The 17,830-nt window shown below is 50.8% G+C and overlaps 1 protein-coding gene across 1 annotated transcript in view; it reads left to right on the top strand.

The window, feature by feature from the left end:
* Positions 1–17,830, top strand: part of adgra3 (adhesion G protein-coupled receptor A3) — a 41,876-nt gene that overhangs the window by 15,802 nt on the left and 8,244 nt on the right. Inside the window, exons 3-11 of the mRNA XM_035426802.1 lie at positions 3,670–3,741; positions 9,071–9,142; positions 9,720–9,791; positions 10,025–10,185; positions 11,676–11,889; positions 12,471–12,635; positions 13,705–13,906; positions 14,853–15,002; positions 17,407–17,568. Coding sequence (XP_035282693.1) covers positions 3,670–3,741; positions 9,071–9,142; positions 9,720–9,791; positions 10,025–10,185; positions 11,676–11,889; positions 12,471–12,635; positions 13,705–13,906; positions 14,853–15,002; positions 17,407–17,568 — 1,270 coding nt within the window. The remainder of the gene's footprint in view (positions 1–3,669; positions 3,742–9,070; positions 9,143–9,719; positions 9,792–10,024; positions 10,186–11,675; positions 11,890–12,470; positions 12,636–13,704; positions 13,907–14,852; positions 15,003–17,406; positions 17,569–17,830) is intronic.

Here is a 17,830-nt window from a genome sequence, read left to right as displayed (position 1 = left end):
AAAACCTGAACACATGTTGCAGTTATGGAAGCTGCATTGGGACAAGCCCAACATTACAAGAGCGGAGGCTTGTTAACTTGTAGCAGGGAAACATCTGGGATTTCCTCAAGAAATTTGCCATTGAAAGCGCTAGCGAGTGTACTTCACTGCAAAGCCCTGCTTATCTTTCCTCCCATAAACGTGTGCTTAATGGAAAAGAGATTGGGTTTTCCTGTCCCTGACAGCATTGACATTTCACAGTAATGCACATCAGATTCATGCTTACCCAGTTGACTAAGTCTGTTTCGTGGGGCTAGGTTTGTAAAATTGAGGTACTACAATATAAAGGAAAGCTGGATGTCTTCATTCATGGAATGTTTTGATTTGGAACAAAACCAAGTAAAACCAGGCGTTGGAAAAAAAGAACATTCAGGAGACTTAGAACAGAGCGGTTTGATGTTAGCCAGTTGTAGCACTGGGTGGCATGCAGAAGGGGGATCTGCTTTCTTAATAATATGAAATTATATAACCCATCTTTGACGTTCCCTTCTCCATTGATGCCTTTGATCTTATTAGTACCGTGTACTTTTTTAAAAAGACTGCAGTAGCCTCTACACAGAAGTTTCCTCACCTGAAGGCCTGTGTGGTTTTCTAACCCATTCAAGTTCTCTCCAGGAAATTAACCGACTTGCATTCTCAGTCATTTTCATTTAACGTGGAAAGTTGGCAGTTTGAACAGTTTGAGGGCCTGATCCGGCTGACTACAAGCCATGAGACAGTTCGCTATGTCAGTTGGTTACAGATGGGCCATCTGATGCCGCCTATCCAGGGATCTACATCAAGCATTTGGTTGGCTGACGGGGGAGAGCATTTATCCCTTAGCCAGTCAACAAGCAGGAGGGTTAAATTTGAGGATCATTTGCGCTTTAGCATGATGTAAACTGTGTGTGGCAGAAAATGCCTCCTGATTATCCACAAAAGAAGGGAAGCAAACTTGAACCATTTGAAAAATCAATTTAGGCAAATTTGCCCAGCTCATGCACGGATAATCAAATGGGAGGCGGGAGCAGATGGTTGTGTGTTTTTAAATTGTAGCATCGCACCGATTCCAGCTCATTTTAAAAAGCACCAGCAACACTTTGCCTTCCAGAATATCGCCACGGCATCTGTTGTTTGCATAATGTGATATTTACCCCGGATTGCAAAGAGCAGAAACAAAGCTGTTTGTGGAAGAACGTTCCGGAAAGAGCCATCAGCCCTGTGTTCCCTGCTTCCTCTGCTCTGCCGGGGATCCATCAGCCCTGTGCACCCTGCTTCCTCTGCTCTGCCCTGCCGGGGAGCCATCAGCCCTGTGCTCCCTGCTTCCTCTGCTCTGCCCTGCCATTGAGCCATCAGCCCTGTGTTCCCTGCTTCCTCTGCTCTGCCCTGCCGGGGAGCCATCAGCCCTGTGCTCCCTGCTTCCTCTGCTCTGCCCTGCCATTGAGCCATCAGCCCTGTGTTCCCTGCTTCCTCCGCTCTGCCCTACCGGGGAGCCATCAGCCCTGTGCTCCCTGCTTCCTCTGCTCTGCCCTGCCAGGGAGCCATCAGCCCTGTGTTCCCTGCTTCCTCTGCTCTGCCCTGCCATTGACCCATCAGCCCTGTGTTCCCTGCTTCCTCTGCTCTGCCCTTCCGGGGAGTCATCAGCAGTCAGCGCGCTCTTTCCTGTTGGCAAAGGGCTGATCTGAAAAGGGCTGCAAATTGTTGTTTTCGGGACAGAGGTCCCCTTTCTTAACCTTTCGAGTTCCCCGAAAAGAGTCAATAGACTCACCGATGCCAGTGACCTTAAACACAGCATTGCAGTTTAACCCTCCGGATCTGCGCTGAGTGGTTATCTGCCGGATTGTGGGGACGTAACGCAGACCACAGGGCTGAGTGCTCTGCCTTTGGCTGGAGCTATTGTTATTTCAGTCTGTTTTTTGACCAGTTATCTTGTATTTTAAATGGCTGGAGAACATCAGAAGTATCTGGCATTTTTGGAATGGTCTTTTTCGCCTTAAAGTAACGATTGTTGGCTGTTTGTAAGCTCTTAGCTAGAGTTGCTTTAGGCAGTGGGGAAAACCCTAATTCAGCTAGTATGTGTATGCCTTAGGAGGGGAAAGAATTGAGAGAAAGCTGCTTCTTTATGTGGTGTTTTAATTCTTTTTTTTCTGCAAAAAAAATAATTCCCCCTTTCAATCAGTGTGAGCTATCTGCTGCCAATTTGAATGCACATGACATTAATCCTTTAAGTGGCTCTGAGTTGCTCTTCCCTTAGCAATATTACTTCAGGGGGACGTCTAAATCAAATAGTCCTTCAAATCCGTAATGAGTTTCATTCTGTAAAAGTGTTCCGAGAAAGAGATTTATGCAAAGAAGGAAAATGTTATCATTAAAAGTTATTGACGAAGTGTTCTGTATGCTAATGCCTGAAAAGTGGCCAATTTATTGTACTTTAATCGTATTAAAAGCACCAGAGAGCTGAGAACATCAACACGCTGTTCCGATCGATTTTGAACTGCGACCAAAAAACCCTTTACAGGAGCACTTGGAGCTTGCGTTGGAGGTGGTGGTGTTGTGCGAGGTGGATGTTTTTGACTCTGTCCTTCAGTCCGTCTCCGCTGCGCGAAGCGGCCATGTTGAGCGACGCGGCTCTGTCGACGCTCACGGGTGGTCCAGGGGCTCGCTCGCGTTCGTGCCTTCCGTAGAAAATGGCCGGCTTCGCTGTAAACTCAAAAAGGCCGAGAGGGGGTGAAAAACGTTCAGGGCTGCGGCTCGCCCAGGTGTAGCCGGCCCGCGCGGCGGCGGCGGCGCTACATCAAAGACGAGCCGGAGCTCTCACAGCGGGGCTTTCGCATGCCGGCCCGGAGCCGCGCCCGCCCGGCCGCTGAGTGACGCGCCGCGGCCCCCGCAGGAACGCAGGTGCCGGCGACCACGGCCTTTGAACCGCGCGACGCTCGAGTGCGCCGTCCCTTTTGTGTGGGGTCCAACTGGGGCCATCCCACCTCCCCAACAGCGCCTGTCATCGACCGATCCGCTGTTCGCCGATGGGGACGTTTAGGCTGCAGCTGAACGTCGGCCCTTCACAACTGAAGGCGCCTCTGCTAATAACAGCGTTGGTGGGTTCAGTATTGCGTACCGCGTGGAGCCTTTTTAGGCAGAAGTGCTCAGAGGTGGTAATTGCAGTATCGTGTTCACAAAAGCACCGGGTGCTTAAGTGCGCGTTTTTGTCGAGGCAGAAACGCGGCGGCGGCAGCGCCAGATGAGAGGCAGCTAAGAAAAGGCCGGGCCTGCCCCGGTTTACATCATCCGATGGGACCTCTCTGTAAACACGGCGATTATACAACTACTGCTTTAGCTGCAGGTTAGTGCTGACTCTCTGCTCTATAAGAGCCCTCTTGTTTTCAGGATGGATCGAGTTTAGAATTGGCATTCGGTTGGTGGGGGGTGGGGTGAATGAGTCCATGAGATAACGAGTAATTACATCAACCCCAGATTTGCCTTTGGCTTTGGTTATAGCTACACGGCGTGCATTTCCCCACAGGCGAAATGGTGGTATTTGTTATTTAAATTTAAATTTTTTATTCCCCGCCTTTATAAAATTGTCTCCACGATCGCATCCTCTTCGCTGCGGCTACAGCACCAGCTGTGATTTTCTCTGTTTGGTTTTTACAGGGACATTCGGAACAACACCATCAGTCACGTTGAGCCTGGAGCGTTTTCAGGACTGCTGGCCCTCAAAAGACTGTGAGTATTATCCACGTGCAGCTGGGGCCCCCGACAGGAAGCGCTGCGTTAAGCAGTGATGCGTTTCCTGTGTAGCCCTCGCATCTTCATACACCTGTGTTTCTCTGCGTGTGCCTGTTTTACATCGTAACGCACTCACGGTTCTTAAATACTAATCTTCAGGGCTTTTACATTCAGATATTTTCCACTCTGTGTTAGCCGGTAATGGGCTCTATTCTCTTTTGACGGTGCGATGGGGTTTGTGTCATTGCTTTTAAAAGTGCCTCATTCTCAGAATGACACCATTACGTGGCACAAGCATCAGCAGGCTCCTGATGTGTGGAACGGAACAGTAATGCTAGCATTCACATCGCTGGGCGATATTAGAGCCTTCAGCGACTTGTGTACTGTAGTTAACTTTGACAACTGCCGGCACAGGACTCGGTGAGCCGCTCGCGGTGTCTTTTTCACCGCATAATGGGGCAATGGTTCCGCTCCGTTAAAATTCTTGCTCCTTGCTTATTTTTAGGTTTCTGGTAGTTTCCGTGCAGGTTTTGATACCCTGCAATGTCTCTGCTCCTGCTCAAAGCCAGCCGCTACATCTTCTGTAAATACGGGACGTTTTCCAAATAACCTCAGCAACGTGCATTATTACTGTAAGTCAGGGGATACAGCTGTGCGCGCGGCCAAATCTGCAGTAATTACCCTGAGGTTTTGAGGTAGAGAATGTACATGTCAGTGCCACGCAATTATTTTTCAATTTTTTTACCCGCATTGCTTTTTTTTCCAGTAGAGCTGCCCAAAAATTTGATTACATATTTCATTGGTTCTGTGTAGGGTTTTTTTATGATGTGTTTCACAAATACTCGCTCACCAGGGTCCAGATGGTTTCTGTTTGGCGGTGCGGTGTGGGGAGAATGTGCTGTGCCTGTCGGGGGCTCCCCGGCCAGCGCGACCTGTTTGCAAGCTTTGCACAAATGTGCCAGTGTTCCTCTGGTCAGATACAGGTCCAAATACAGGACGGTGTGTGTGTGTGTCTGTGTCTGTGTCTGTGTCTGTGTGTGTGTGTGTGTGTGTGTGTGTGTGTGCGTGGTTGTGTGTGTGTGTCTGTGTCTGTGTCTGTGTCTGTGTCTGTGTCTGTGTGTGTGTGTGTATGTGTGTGCGTGGTTGTGTGTCTGTGTCTGTGTCTGTGTGTGTGTCTGTGTGTCTGTGTCTGTGTCTGTGTCTGTGTGTGTGTGTGTGTGTGTGTGTGTGTATGGTTGTGTCTGTGTGGCCCAAGTGCAGGTTAGCACAGCGTATGTGTATGCGTGCTTGCTTATATGTGTATGCAAAATCATTTGATATGATCCAGTCCCTGCCAGTGTAAACTTTAGATGGGAGCACTGCTGGGACTGTGGAGGAAGGGGTATGGGCACATTCTGGGGTTTTGGCCTGAACCCATTTTCCCCCCAAACACTATTTCAGCACAAGGGACTCGTGTTGCGTGGTGTAGAACAGAGCGGAGACTCACTTCAGCGATTCACCGTTCGTTTGACGTCTTTGTTTGACATGTCACGACGCCCATTAAACCAAATTGGCTCGGGCAAAAATCCCAGCGTTCAGGGTTTCCTCTGGTACAGAATTCAGATTCTAGTCACAACGGTTACAGGAGAGTGAGCTTTCATGAGCCAGCAATGCGGTGTCAGTAACAGTCTTCTCTCAACCAATCAATAGGTTTTGCTCCCTGCTGCAAAGCACAGCGATTGGCTCAGCTCAGATCAGTTAGCCATTGATGTCATACAGCAGCTCCACCCATTTTGGTTTGATGAAGCCTCACTCTCCCATCACTTCTGCAGGCCAGCGAAGAAGCCGCTGCTCCCGTGTTCTGGTAAATCCCCGGTATGGAAAACAGATGGAGGGACGGGAATGGCTCATTGGGCAGCGTATGTCACATGTATACTGCCAAGACAGAACCGGACTTTGCGGTCCAGGCCCCACTCTTCACTGTCTTCAGCTATGTTTTTTTGGTCAAGTTCAGCATGGAAAGAATCAAAGACACCGTGGCCCTGAACTTAATCTGATTGGCTGACGCAGCAGGCTGGCCAGGGAAGGGTTGGTTTGCTGGGATTGCTTTGTCTGCCAGTGATGGAACCGTTAGGCAGTCCGGAAGTGTGACCGCAGGTCATGGCTGTCATTTTGCTAGCGGTTAGCGCTGGTGAAGAACTGCAGGTCCAAATCACCACGCAGGTCATTCTGTGTGAATTCAAACCTCCTACGTGCATTAATTCTGTTTGGGCAATGGCGATTCTCTCCCTGTTGACATTTCTGTGCCATGTACTGTAGTATTGGCTCCTGGGCGGAATAATGGAAACCAAAACAGGCCTTTCGCTCGGTAGTCCTGCCCTGGTTCGGCTACGGAACAATCCCGTTGGCCGCCTGCTGGAGATACGTTTGTAGGCTTATTGAATTACATCGTGCGAAGCAGTGGCTGGTATCGGATCACAAACTCGTAGATAACGGGAGCTGCTTTTGAAACCACGGAAACGCGCGCGTTGCGGATTTCGGGAACAGGGCGTCACGGTTAATCGGCGTCTCGGACGGTTCCGTTGCCACCGAGCGTTCTCACGAAGGATCCCCGTGTCTGATTTCTGTTTTTTTCCCCCTTCCGTCCCAATGTTTAATTTCTCCCATCTGCTGCCTCTCTGTACAGTGTGTAATTAGACTTCACTCCCGGCTGAGGATGTGCCACTCCGCGGGCTGAACTGCGGGACCCCGTCCCGACGTCGCGAGACAGCCCCGCTCGGCGATGTCACTCCGCCGTCGTCATTTTCGCTGTCCCTCTTCTGGAGAGGAGCCCCCCCCCCCCCACCTGTCACATACACTCCTCTCCTATGTAGCACCGTGCAGTCAGCCCCCACCCCCCCCTCCTGTCACTCGAGCGTCAGGTTCCGTTACCCGGCCTTCTCCTTCGGCTGGCGGTGACTGACGGGCCGCGAATGGGAAGTAGCGGGCAGTCATTACAGAAATCGCTGATTGTCTGAGGAAGACGCTCTCTTGGGATTCCTGCGCTGACCTTAATGTCAACCCACAGAAACCTGCCCCCTCCCCGCCCCCCCCCCCCCTTTTACCAGCACCGCCCATATCCCGGCTCTCAGAGTTTTCACCGCGGGAGACTTGTGTAAACCGTTTCAGCAGTCAGCAGTAATTTAGTGTTATGCGGCCTACATAAAGCAATCTGAGTAATGGCTTAAATTATGCGCTGTAGAAGCTGAGTCGCAGGTAGTCTCTCTCTCTCGCTCTCTCTCTCTCTCTCCCTTTCTCCCTCTTCCTTTCCCTCCCTCTCCTTCTCTCTCTCCCTCTCCTTCTTCTTGTTCTCCACCGCCCTGTTCTTGGTGCGGCGGACGTTGATCTCACGACTGCGCGGTGTGCTCGCTGCCTGCCTCCACCCAGGTGCTCCTCCGCACCCTGCAGCCAAGGAGGACTCACCACTCCCCCCACCACCCCACCCACCCACTCCCACTCCATTATCCTCCCAAACGGAGCACTCCTGCCAGGCTTGGCAGCTCCCAAAAGGCTTTTTCACCGGAGCAGGGCTAATAACCTCGCACAATAAAAGCTCCAGCTGCAGCGCAGCACTGGAAGGGAAAGGAGCGCGTGTTTGCGCGCACGCAGGTCCCCTTCCTCACTCCGCCCGGCTCCTCCTCGGCCGTTGTGGGGCCGGTGTCTGCGGCAGGGGGGAGGGCGGGCGGCAACATGGACGCCGGCTCCACGTGCGTTTGGCAGCTCCGCTACCTGCCCCCCCCCCCTCTTCAGGGCTGGGGCCATCTCCAAGGAGCAGTAAAGCGATTTTGACTGTTGCCGTGCTGCAAACCGGATTCAAGAAACGCGAAGGTTTTGAGCCGGGTCTGGTAACACTATGGCCTATGTCTGTGGTCCAGGTCCGAGTGAAGTAAAGTTTTTTTTTTTTTTTTTTTTTTGAATGGCTTCGTATATCACTGAAGTTCGCCCATTACGCTGCTGATACCACATCAAACCTGCACATTTAAACGTGATGCCAGTAATCCTAAGCCTCCAGTCTAACTCACTTGTCAGCAGCCATGCTGTGCAGAAGATGAAAATGTGACTTTGATGTGATAGACAAGAATAATAACAGATTCAACAGAGTTCTGCGCACCTCTCTTTGATGTGGAAAGCCCCTAGGCAAATTGTAAAGGAAAGAAAAAAAGTGAAAGTTGTTACAAGCATTTATAGAATTATGTGATTTAAAATTTTGATCTACATTAATGCATTAGAGTACCTGATTTTAAAGGATACGAATACCACTGGGTGTCTGTACGTTCATATTGGCATTCAGTACGTTATGTTCTTCTAATGCTCAGTTGAAGAATTTGGAGTCTACTTCCAGGAATAGGAGTGTTAGGCTGGTTGACATTTATATTTCTTGTTTTCTGTTTTTGTCTTGTTTTTTGAGTCCCTCCATTTGTAAGATGGGTTACAAGTTCAGATGCCTCCTGTCTGGCTGACAAGGCTGTATAGCCTCTCATTAAATTATTTAATTTTATTTAAATGTATGTGAAGTGGCATTTGTTAAACCTGCGTATGCAAGTTTTCCCAAAGTCCTAAACGTAGAATAGTTTTCATATGCCACACATAATTGAATTGTATGTAAAACAATGCTTGCATATGAATTCCTTTTAGCATTAGTGCAGCTGTCTATACACTTGATTCATGTGATTCCTGACACCTGGAAATGCCATTGATATACACAAGGAAGTGTCCGGAAGCAAGGTCTGAAGTGTGTGTTCATTTGTCAACGATTCCTTTCATCATGTTTGTTTTTTGTCTTGGTTTCCATTTTTTCTCATATGAAATCACTAATTGTACTTGTGTCACCACTTGATGACAGCACACATGCACACCTGATACACGTGTACCTACCCAGTGACCAAACTGCACAGTGTCCTCAAAGAGGGGCAGTTGGCAGCGAGGCTTATCTTTAACGCAATGCAACTGAGTTTTGGAATGAAATTGGTGCATAGTTGATAAATGTGCCCCAGGAAATGGCCAATTGATTATCTCATGGATGCTGACAGTTCCTGGAAATGTAAGATATTACTGAAATGAAAATGGCACTTTCTGTACGTAATTATTTCAATCATTATTCATTTATTTTGGAAGCGGGTATAGTCCATTTTTTTCTGGGAAGTATCTGAATGTTACATTTGTGGAGGTTATTTTTTTATAACGGCTTGCAGTGGAAAGAGTCTTCATTAGAAGGCGGTCATAATTCCCCTGTAAAGAATTAGCGTGAATTGTAGTAGTAAGCAAAATAACATAATCCCATAATCCCACCTCTCCATTTTCTTTGCAGAGATTTATCGAGTAACCGAATTGGCTGCCTCAACGGGGATATATTCAAGGGCCTCTCAAATCTGGTTCGACTGTAAGTAGTTCAGCTTTTTTTTTTTTTTTTAAATAACTGTCATTTGCAAAACATATGAGGACTTTGCATTGCCATTCTTGCCGTGTTGTTTGCTTGAGAGCACAGCTTTCACAGGTTGCACCACAGGTCAAAGTAATGCAACGTGCTCCAGTGTGGCTTTGACTATGGAGTCGTTTAGAAGCCGCTCCCTCATCTTGGAAAGGGAATAATTGGCCGGCGCCATAACTTGGAAAAACAGTAGCAGGTGCGGCGAGATTAGACATGATGCGATAATGACTGATTTTCGTCGCAGTCCTCCGGTGAATATCGCGCACCAGCTGCACACCTGATGGTATGTAATTTGCGGGAGGCTATCGGGCTGTAGCGTGTGCAAACGGTGGGCTGGTTATCTCGGCGAAGGTCGCGGTGCCGAGCTGGCACGGCTAAGTGATTGTTATGAAGATGGGTGTTCTGCATTCTCCACCCCCATGTGTCAGCTCCCCCCCCCCCCCCCCCCCCCCCCCAAGTCCTTAATCTCTAACGAGCGACTTGTTATCCTTATTCTGCCGTCCTCATTGCTCGTTTTGTTCCATTTCAGGAACCTGTCGGCGAACCTGTTTTCCTCTCTGCCCCAGGGGACCTTCGACGGTCTCGTCTCTCTTAAGACACTGTGAGTACAAACGAGTGGCGCTAACGTGCTAGTTCGCGTCGCGCTCCGTGCGTTTTGGTGTTGTTCGCCGAGCGCTCGGCTCGTGTTTAGCTCTGGTCGTGGGGAAGGGTTGGCAGCGGGGGCGATTGCGGTCCTGTAGCGCTGGCGGTTTGAAGCGGCCCGGCGGTCGTCCTCAGCGGCCCTGCTGTGATTGGGCGGCTGAGCGAGCGAACGTGCTTTCGTTCCGTCCCCAGGGAGTTCCAGACGCCCTACCTGCTGTGCGACTGTAACCTGAGGTGGCTCCTGCGCTGGATTAAGGAGAAGGGCGTGGGCGTGAAGGACACCCGCTGCTCGTACCCGCGCTCCCTGCAGGGCCAGCTCGTCACCTCCCTCAAACCGGAGCTCCTCACCTGCGGTTAGGCCCCGTCAGCGCGTCTGTGTCTGTCTGTCTGTCTGTCTGTCTGTCCGCCTGTCCCTGTCTGTCTGTCCGCCTGTCCCTGTATGTCTGTCTCTGTCTGTCTGTCTGTCTGTCTGTCTGTCCCTGTCTGTCTGTCCGCCTGTCCCTGTCTGTCTGTCTGTCCGCCTGTCCCTGTCTGTCTGTCTGTCTGACTGTCCGTGTCTGTCAGTCTGTCCGTCCGTCCGTCCGTCCACCTGTCCCTGTCTGTCTGTCTGACTGTGTCTGCCTGTCCCTGTCTCTGTCTGTCTGTCTGTCTGTCCGCCTGTCTCTGTCTGTCTGTCACTGTCTGTGTCTGTTTGTCTGTCTGTCTGTCCCTGTCTGTCTGTCCGCCTGTCCCTGTCTGTCTGTCCGCCTGTCCCTGTCTGTCTGTCTGACTGTCCCTGTCTGTCTGTCTGTCTGTCTGACTGTCCGTGTCTGTCAGTCTGTCTGTCCGTCCGTCCGTCTGTCTGACTGTCCTTCTGCATCTGTGTCTATCTTTTTGTGTCTGTTTTTCCGTTTGTTTCTCTGTCTGTTGATCTGTCTCTCTGCCTGCTCCTCTACCAATTCAGTCTGCCGGTGTAATTCTTCATTCTGTCTCCTAACCTGGCTGTCTGTTTTCCCATCTCCACCGCTGTACTCATATACTCTATACCTGTGGTTTCCAGCTCTGTTTCTGGAGATCTACTCTCCTGTAGGTTTTCATTCCGACCCTACCAAAGTGCACCTCATTCTACTGGAGATCTCGTTGAGCTGCTAAATTAGTAGCGTCAGGTGTGGCAAATTAGGTTTGAAATGAAAACCTACAGGATGGTAGATCTTCAGGAGTAGGGTTAGGAACCACTGTTGTATACCCTGTGTTGCCTCTGCCCATCCACTGGGGGAGATCATACATCAGAATTACTTGTTTTCATTAGAGCTTGAGATTGTCTGATAAACCGCTTTTTGCATCCAATTCTTTTGGGGAGAGGGGCCAGTATCTTTGGTAAAGGTATTTAAATAATACATTCTAGCAGTGCTTCGTATTAGCAAAGGGCACTGCAATATTGTGTAACACTGTGTAAGCTCGTTGTAGTTTACAGCTTGCTATAAAAATGCGGTTAAATATTTAGCCTTGTGTAGTGCACAACCACATGCACCGCAATTTATGCGTCCGTCATTAAACAGAATTAAGCACCAAAGATAGTCCTCTGGATTCCCAGTGGGTTGTGTTAATGGAGTATTTGGCTTAACGAACATCACTGGCCTGCGTTTGGGCCGCATTCCAGCGGTTTAAAAGGGCCAATAAAATGCTCGGAACAAGCTTTCCTCCCAGAAAGTCCGCTTTATTTTCCTTCGGCGTGTTGTCGCGTAGTAAGAGTTAGACGTTAGACGGCGGGCAGCTGGGTGTCTTTGGCGGCTGGGCCGCGGGTGAGCGAAACGGCGAAGCGTCGGGTGGGCTGACCCCGCCGCGTCCCTCTCCGTTTTCGCAGACGCCCCGCTGGAGCTGCCGTCCTTCCAGATGACGCCGTCGCAGCGGCAGATCGTGTTCCGCGGCGACAGCCTGCCCTTCCAGTGCATGGCGTCCTACGTGGACGAGGACATGCAGGTGCTGTGGTACCAGGACGGCCGGATGGTGGAGCCCGACGCCGCGCAGGGCATCGTCATCGAGAAGAGCACGGTCCAGAACTGCTCGCTCATCGCTAGGTAGGAGCGAGGAACGCAAGCGTCCCCTCGCAGTTTCTCAGTGTTATCATCCCTGAGTCCTCCACTGTCAGTCACAGGTTTATATGAACCAATCAAAAGTCTTTGCTTTTTGTGGAACAATGCTGTGATTGGTTCAAACACACATCATTGTCTTCAGAATGCCTTACTCCTCCACCACCACAATACATCTTTGTTATTGTATTTATTCCTTGTCTGGAAGAATTGCCAGTTTGTGAGTAGTTACTGGGTCATGGAGGTTCTCCGTGAGAACGTGGAACCACTTCAAAGGCAGGTTCTCATTACATACATTACATTACTGGCCTTGAGCAGACACACTTATCCAGAGCAACTTACTCAAAGTTTTTTCTTTTTTATACATATTTTATGTATTTTTTACACATCCATTTAGACACTAATCTTAATTCAGGTTAAGTACCTTGTTTCTGGTTTGATTCCTACCTGGGAATCAAACCTATAACCTTTAGGTTACAAGCCCAGTTCATTACCAGTTATACTGCACTGCTGCCCTCTGTGCTGCACTCCCGGTGTACTGAATGCAGTCTGTGTCTCTGGCACCGCAGCGCCCTCACCATATCCAACATCCAGCCGGGCTCCACGGGGAACTGGGAGTGTCGCGTGCGGACCAGCCGAGGGAACAACACCCGCACCGTCCACATCGTGGTGCTGGAGAGCTCCGCCAAATACTGCCCCCCGGAGAGGGTGTCCAACAACAAGGGGGAGTTCCGGTGAGGGCCAGCCCAGGCCGAATCGACCGCTAACGCCTCTCCGTCCCGCGGTCTGCTTCTGTACAGATTCTTAGATACCTCACACTTGAACTCTGTCATTTAGAGCCTAACGGAGCTATTACAGGGACGCCCTGCCACTAGTGCATCTTTTCTGGTCGAAACTCGATCCCCTTGTTTTTTTTCCGGCAGGTATTTGTAGATTATCCTTTCAGTCAGAGGCGAGAACAGCGGCTGGGTTAAAACTTGAATGGCAGCTAATCCCGCGGATGGGCCTTCGCCGTGTAGCAGTCATTAGCTATTGTTAGCGGAGGTGACTGCTTCAAACACAGACATTATCATTCTGCGCTTCCAGCTTCGGTAATCCGGGCTGTCAGTCGACAGGCAGGAGTAATCCTTAGCTCCACGCTGCCCTCTGGTGGCTGAACGCGTGTCTGACACCCGGCGGTATCGGAGGGTCGCTAGCAGTTTGGCTGTTTTTGTTCTGTGAGCCCCAGAAATGAGTGTGTAATGAATGGGAATCGGAGCGTGCTGGAGAGGGGGGCCTCGTTTTTTGGATGGCTCACTGTTTTTGCCCTGAGAATATGAGACGCTCTCGTAAAAGTCAGTGTTGCACAAACTGAGGTGGACACCGGAGCTGGAAAATGTGCTCCCAGTTTCATAACACGATATAAATTGCACAGCGATGCGTGTCGGTGGAAGTGCCTCATTTTATTACGCTTTTGAATTTATGCATGGAGAACGGTTCTTTTATTAGTCGGCGACCTGATTTTGTGCTCTGACCTTCTTCCCGAATGGTTTCCTTTCTCCAAAATCGAATCACCTCACGGTTGTAAAAGACATGCCTGAATATGCAGAAATGGCCACAGGGGTTGGCATCCTAAATTCAGAACAAAATGGCTGTTTGTTGCTCTTTAACTGCAGTGCATCTTGGGTAATAATTTCTCCAAATTCAGGCGTAGCCACGTAGCCGCCCTGGCCCCGTTTCCTTGGAAACTTCATCCGTTAATAAGAGAGGATGAATGGGAGGGTCGGGGGCGAATCGGCGTGACGCGGTGTCCCCCTCTGCCAGGTGGCCGCGCACCCTGGCGGGCATCACCGCCTACCTGGCCTGCAACCGGCTGGCCTCGGGCACCAGCATCTACTCGGGCTCCGCCGCCGACGACCGCCGGGCCTGGCGCAGGTGCGACCGCGGCGGCTTCTGGGCCGAGGAGGACTACTCCCGCTGCCAGTACCAGAAAGACGTCACGCGGGTGCTCTACATCATCAACCAGGTACGCGCCGCGGGGGCCGCCGGCGCAGGAAGTCCCCGTCAGCGGGGGGAGGGGGGAGGAACCCGCATCTTTTCTGCTGAGATTGTCATTGGCTGAGATTGCTCTCTTGCATTGTTGTTCTTTTTTTTGAGACCAGGAATTCCAGTATATAGCACATAGTAATTCAGACAGTACAAGTGTTTTTACTACTTTGCTGCTTGTTTTTGGGAATCGATACAGAGCGCAATATAGTTATTTTTAATAATTTATTAGCATTAGTTGAAGCTCTGCAAAATGTGCAATGCACACAAAGTAATTCACTCATACTGCTTATGTCAGATTTTTCTGACTCAGGGCGAAATTATTTAGTGTCAGAAGCATTCTGTAATTGTGTATGTAAAAATGGTACACGCATTATTAATAGACCTGCATGGGCTATCCTATCCTCAGTACAAAGCATTATTTAACCCTTTAAGGCGTAAGATTTCAAATACAGTGTGTGATTAGAATGTTCTAAACTGAACATTCTAATGCTGATGTAACGGTCACTACTGGCAATTGAGAGCAATAGAGTTCTAGAACACAGGCTTAGAATTTTGAAAAAAACATTCACAAAAACCTACTCTTCAAATGGTTAATGTGTGGCCCTCTTACAGAAGAGTGAAAGTACATGTGTGGCAGTATGAAGGGGGGTTCAGTGAGGCTCTAAGGCAGCCTGAGAGGGATTTTTGCTGTCGATGTTATCCCAGAGGATTGTTCATAAACCAGCAGCCAAGCAGGCTTCTGTAGTGACATCTCAGTCCCTCTCTTCTTCCTTTCTCCATCTTGTGCATTTTGTCAATTTTGCTCTCCCCTCCTCCTCCCTCTCTGTATCTTTTTTTCTGGTCTCCCTATACTTTTTTCTTCCTCTGCCTCCCTCTATCTCTCGTTCTCCTTCTCTTCCCCTCTCTCTTCCGCCCCCCCTCAGATGCCTCTGAACCTGACCAACGCAGTGACCACCGCCCGGCAGCTTCTGGTCTACACCATGGAGGCTGCCAACTTCTCCGACAAGATGGACGTCATCTTCGTGGCTCAGATGATCGAGAAGTTCGGGAAGTTTGCGGAGAAGTACAAAGAGGTGGGTTTGGGCGGGGCCTCGGGCTCCCGCCTGTCCCCTTCAGGGAGCTCAGCCACGGGGAACCGCCCCCCCTGCCGGCCTTGCCGCCCTCCGATTGGAGCAGCCCGGTCACTGGGCCCCTCCCCCTCCATCAGCAGCCGCCTCACGCTGAGCGGAGAGGAGGGAAGTGAGGCGTTTGTGTCTGTGATTGACAGCGTCGCCGTCTCCGGCGGGTAGGGTGCCCTTTTTTTTCTGTGGAAGAATGGCTTAACCTTTCACAAAACATATTTTTACCTCTCTGTTCAACCTGAGTGACGGGCACCGCTTTTAAAGCAGCTTCTCGGAGGAAAAGCAGACAGGACCGTCCGTCACGCAGACCCAATAGCTCGCGTTTGAAGGATGCGGGGCGACACCTGAATTTCTCTAAAGGTCTGGGTTTGATGCCAGTGATTAAAGTCCGTCTCTCTGTCCGCACTGTTGTCTCAGCCAGCGGGTAGCGGTGTAGCAGTGACACTGCTATAACAGCTCAGCGGTGATTGGTTGTGTGGCTGCTGCTATTTATTACATACAGACACACACACACACACAACGTGCTCAGCCACACACATTTTGTATTCACACATCACACACACATATCGCACAGACACAACAACATGCACATGCACACACACACACACGCACACACACACATATATCACACCGGCACAACAAGCGAACACATGCGCGCACACACACACACATACACACACACACATATATCACACCGGCACAACAAGCGAACACACGCGCACACACACACACACACACACAAACCCCGGTCTTTATTAGATGGAACGCTGTTTCCCAGCAGTCCCGCGCAGAGTCACGTGACCCATTAGGAGCAGGCTGCCTTTGAGGCGGGCCGGCCCAGATGAATCACCCGGCTCCAAATTGAGATCTCCTCCCGACGGCCTCACCTTGCCCGCAGCCCTGGGAAGGCCCCCCCCCCCACCCCACCCCCCCCCCCCGTCTCCCACACAGATTGGGGGGGGGGGAGGGGGGGGACTCCGCCCTCCATCCTTCTCTCCTTGTCCCCCTGACCCCGACGGTGAGCGGCAGCCGTCTCAGACGGAGCGGGGGGGGCGGCTCGGAAAACAAACGGGAGCCTGGGTAATTACGCTTTGGGGAACATCTGCGTGCTGTTTGCGCGGACGGGATCGGCCGTGACGGGCGATGACAGATCACAGGCGCGGTAATTACCTGCTGCTCGGCGGGACCTGGAGGTGTTTCATCTCGCCGGCCGACGCGTCCGCCGCACCTGCTCGCGGACAGCTTGAAACGGGGGGCGGAGCCTGCGCTCTGCGATTAGCAGCCCTGAGCCAACATCGCCCTCCCAGTGCCCGCCTGGTCCGTAAAGGAGGCGTGGTCTCTCTGCTGTGATGTCATAATGTGGTTTAGTGGGTCACTGGGGGATCCATTCTCTTTGGGTTTTGAGAGGGACTGATTGGTTTCATTTGCTCATTTGTGACACCTGTCACTCAACCTAGTGAGGCCTAGTCTCTCTCTCTGGGCTATTCCCTTCTTTTCTCCACAGTTATGCTGCTTCTGAGGCCTAAGAAAGTATAAGTACAGTCAAATGAAGTGGAGTCACAGCATCTGGAAATCATATCTTCTTTGCATTTCCCAGTTTTGGGGCCATTCCATTCAGTGGCCCTTTACCTGTTTTTTCTGGCTCTGCCTCCACAGTTGAAAGCAGGCCAGGCTCTCATAGCGCCTCTGGTGCGGTGGTGTGTACAAAGCAGGGAATATAAGTTACTAAATTTTAGGGAGCAGAGCGGAGAGTCTCGTCTGTGTGGACCGTACAGGCCCCTGTTATGGCCCGCCTCTGGCTGATCGCAATGTAAAGTATGCATGAACAGAAGTGCTCAGTAAAACCTCCATTTATTCAGCAATAACAAGAATATAAAGGACTAGGAGAAACAGGCTGTTGTGGCAGTTGGTTCACACGGGCGACCACATGACTCGTTCTGGCAAGACGCACCTGGGTTTCCTCACTGACTGGTTATATAGGGGTACCACCTGGGGCAGAGTATCTATGAAAGAAAGAGAAAATGTGTGGATTTTGTGTGGATGTGTGAAGTTATCTGAATTCTGTCTTTTTATATGAGGTCAGAAGGTACAGAAGTTAATGTTCTTAAGGGCTGAGAGTCTGTGGTCATTGTGGTTATTTCTGTAGGAAACCCTGACAAGTTCCAAACTCTCAGAGCTGTATAGGTGTTGGGCAGTCCCCACCAAGCCGTAACGTGGCGGATGGCATACCTTCCATCTCATTTAAGAGTATAAAAGCTAAACTATACCCTGGCCCACCACAAGGGGCATGCTAGGGGGCAGGTGAATAAAGTAAAGGCCACACTGAGTGAGCGGGTGTGTGTGTTTGCTCCTGCAGCTGGGGGACGTGATGGTGGACATCTCCAGTAACCTGATGCTGGCGGATGAGCGGGTGCTGTGGATGGCCCAGCGGGAGGCGCGGGCGTGCTCCCGCATCGTGGAGTGCCTGCAGAGGATCGCCAGCCACCGGCTCGCCAGCGGAGCGCAGGCCTACTCCACTGTGAGTGACTGCAGGCGCATGCGCTTACTGCACGCGCATGTGCTTACTGCAGGCGCATGGGCTTACTGCAGGCGCATGGGCTTACTGCAGGCGCTTGCACATTCACGAGTGGGCACACAATCATGTATGCACATGTACACAGGCGCTCACCTGCGACAACATGAACACGCACATACGCACCTGCATACACACACACATCAGCTGTACACACACACATACACACACAGGGAATGTAAGCGTGGCTAATCTCTACAAAGCAGTT

The sequence above is a fragment of the Anguilla anguilla genome, chromosome 7, assembly GCF_013347855.1.
Source record: "Anguilla anguilla isolate fAngAng1 chromosome 7, fAngAng1.pri, whole genome shotgun sequence".
In the NCBI taxonomy this organism is placed as follows: Eukaryota; Metazoa; Chordata; class Actinopteri; order Anguilliformes; family Anguillidae; genus Anguilla; species Anguilla anguilla.
This window is presented reverse-complemented; position numbering and strand designations above follow the sequence as displayed.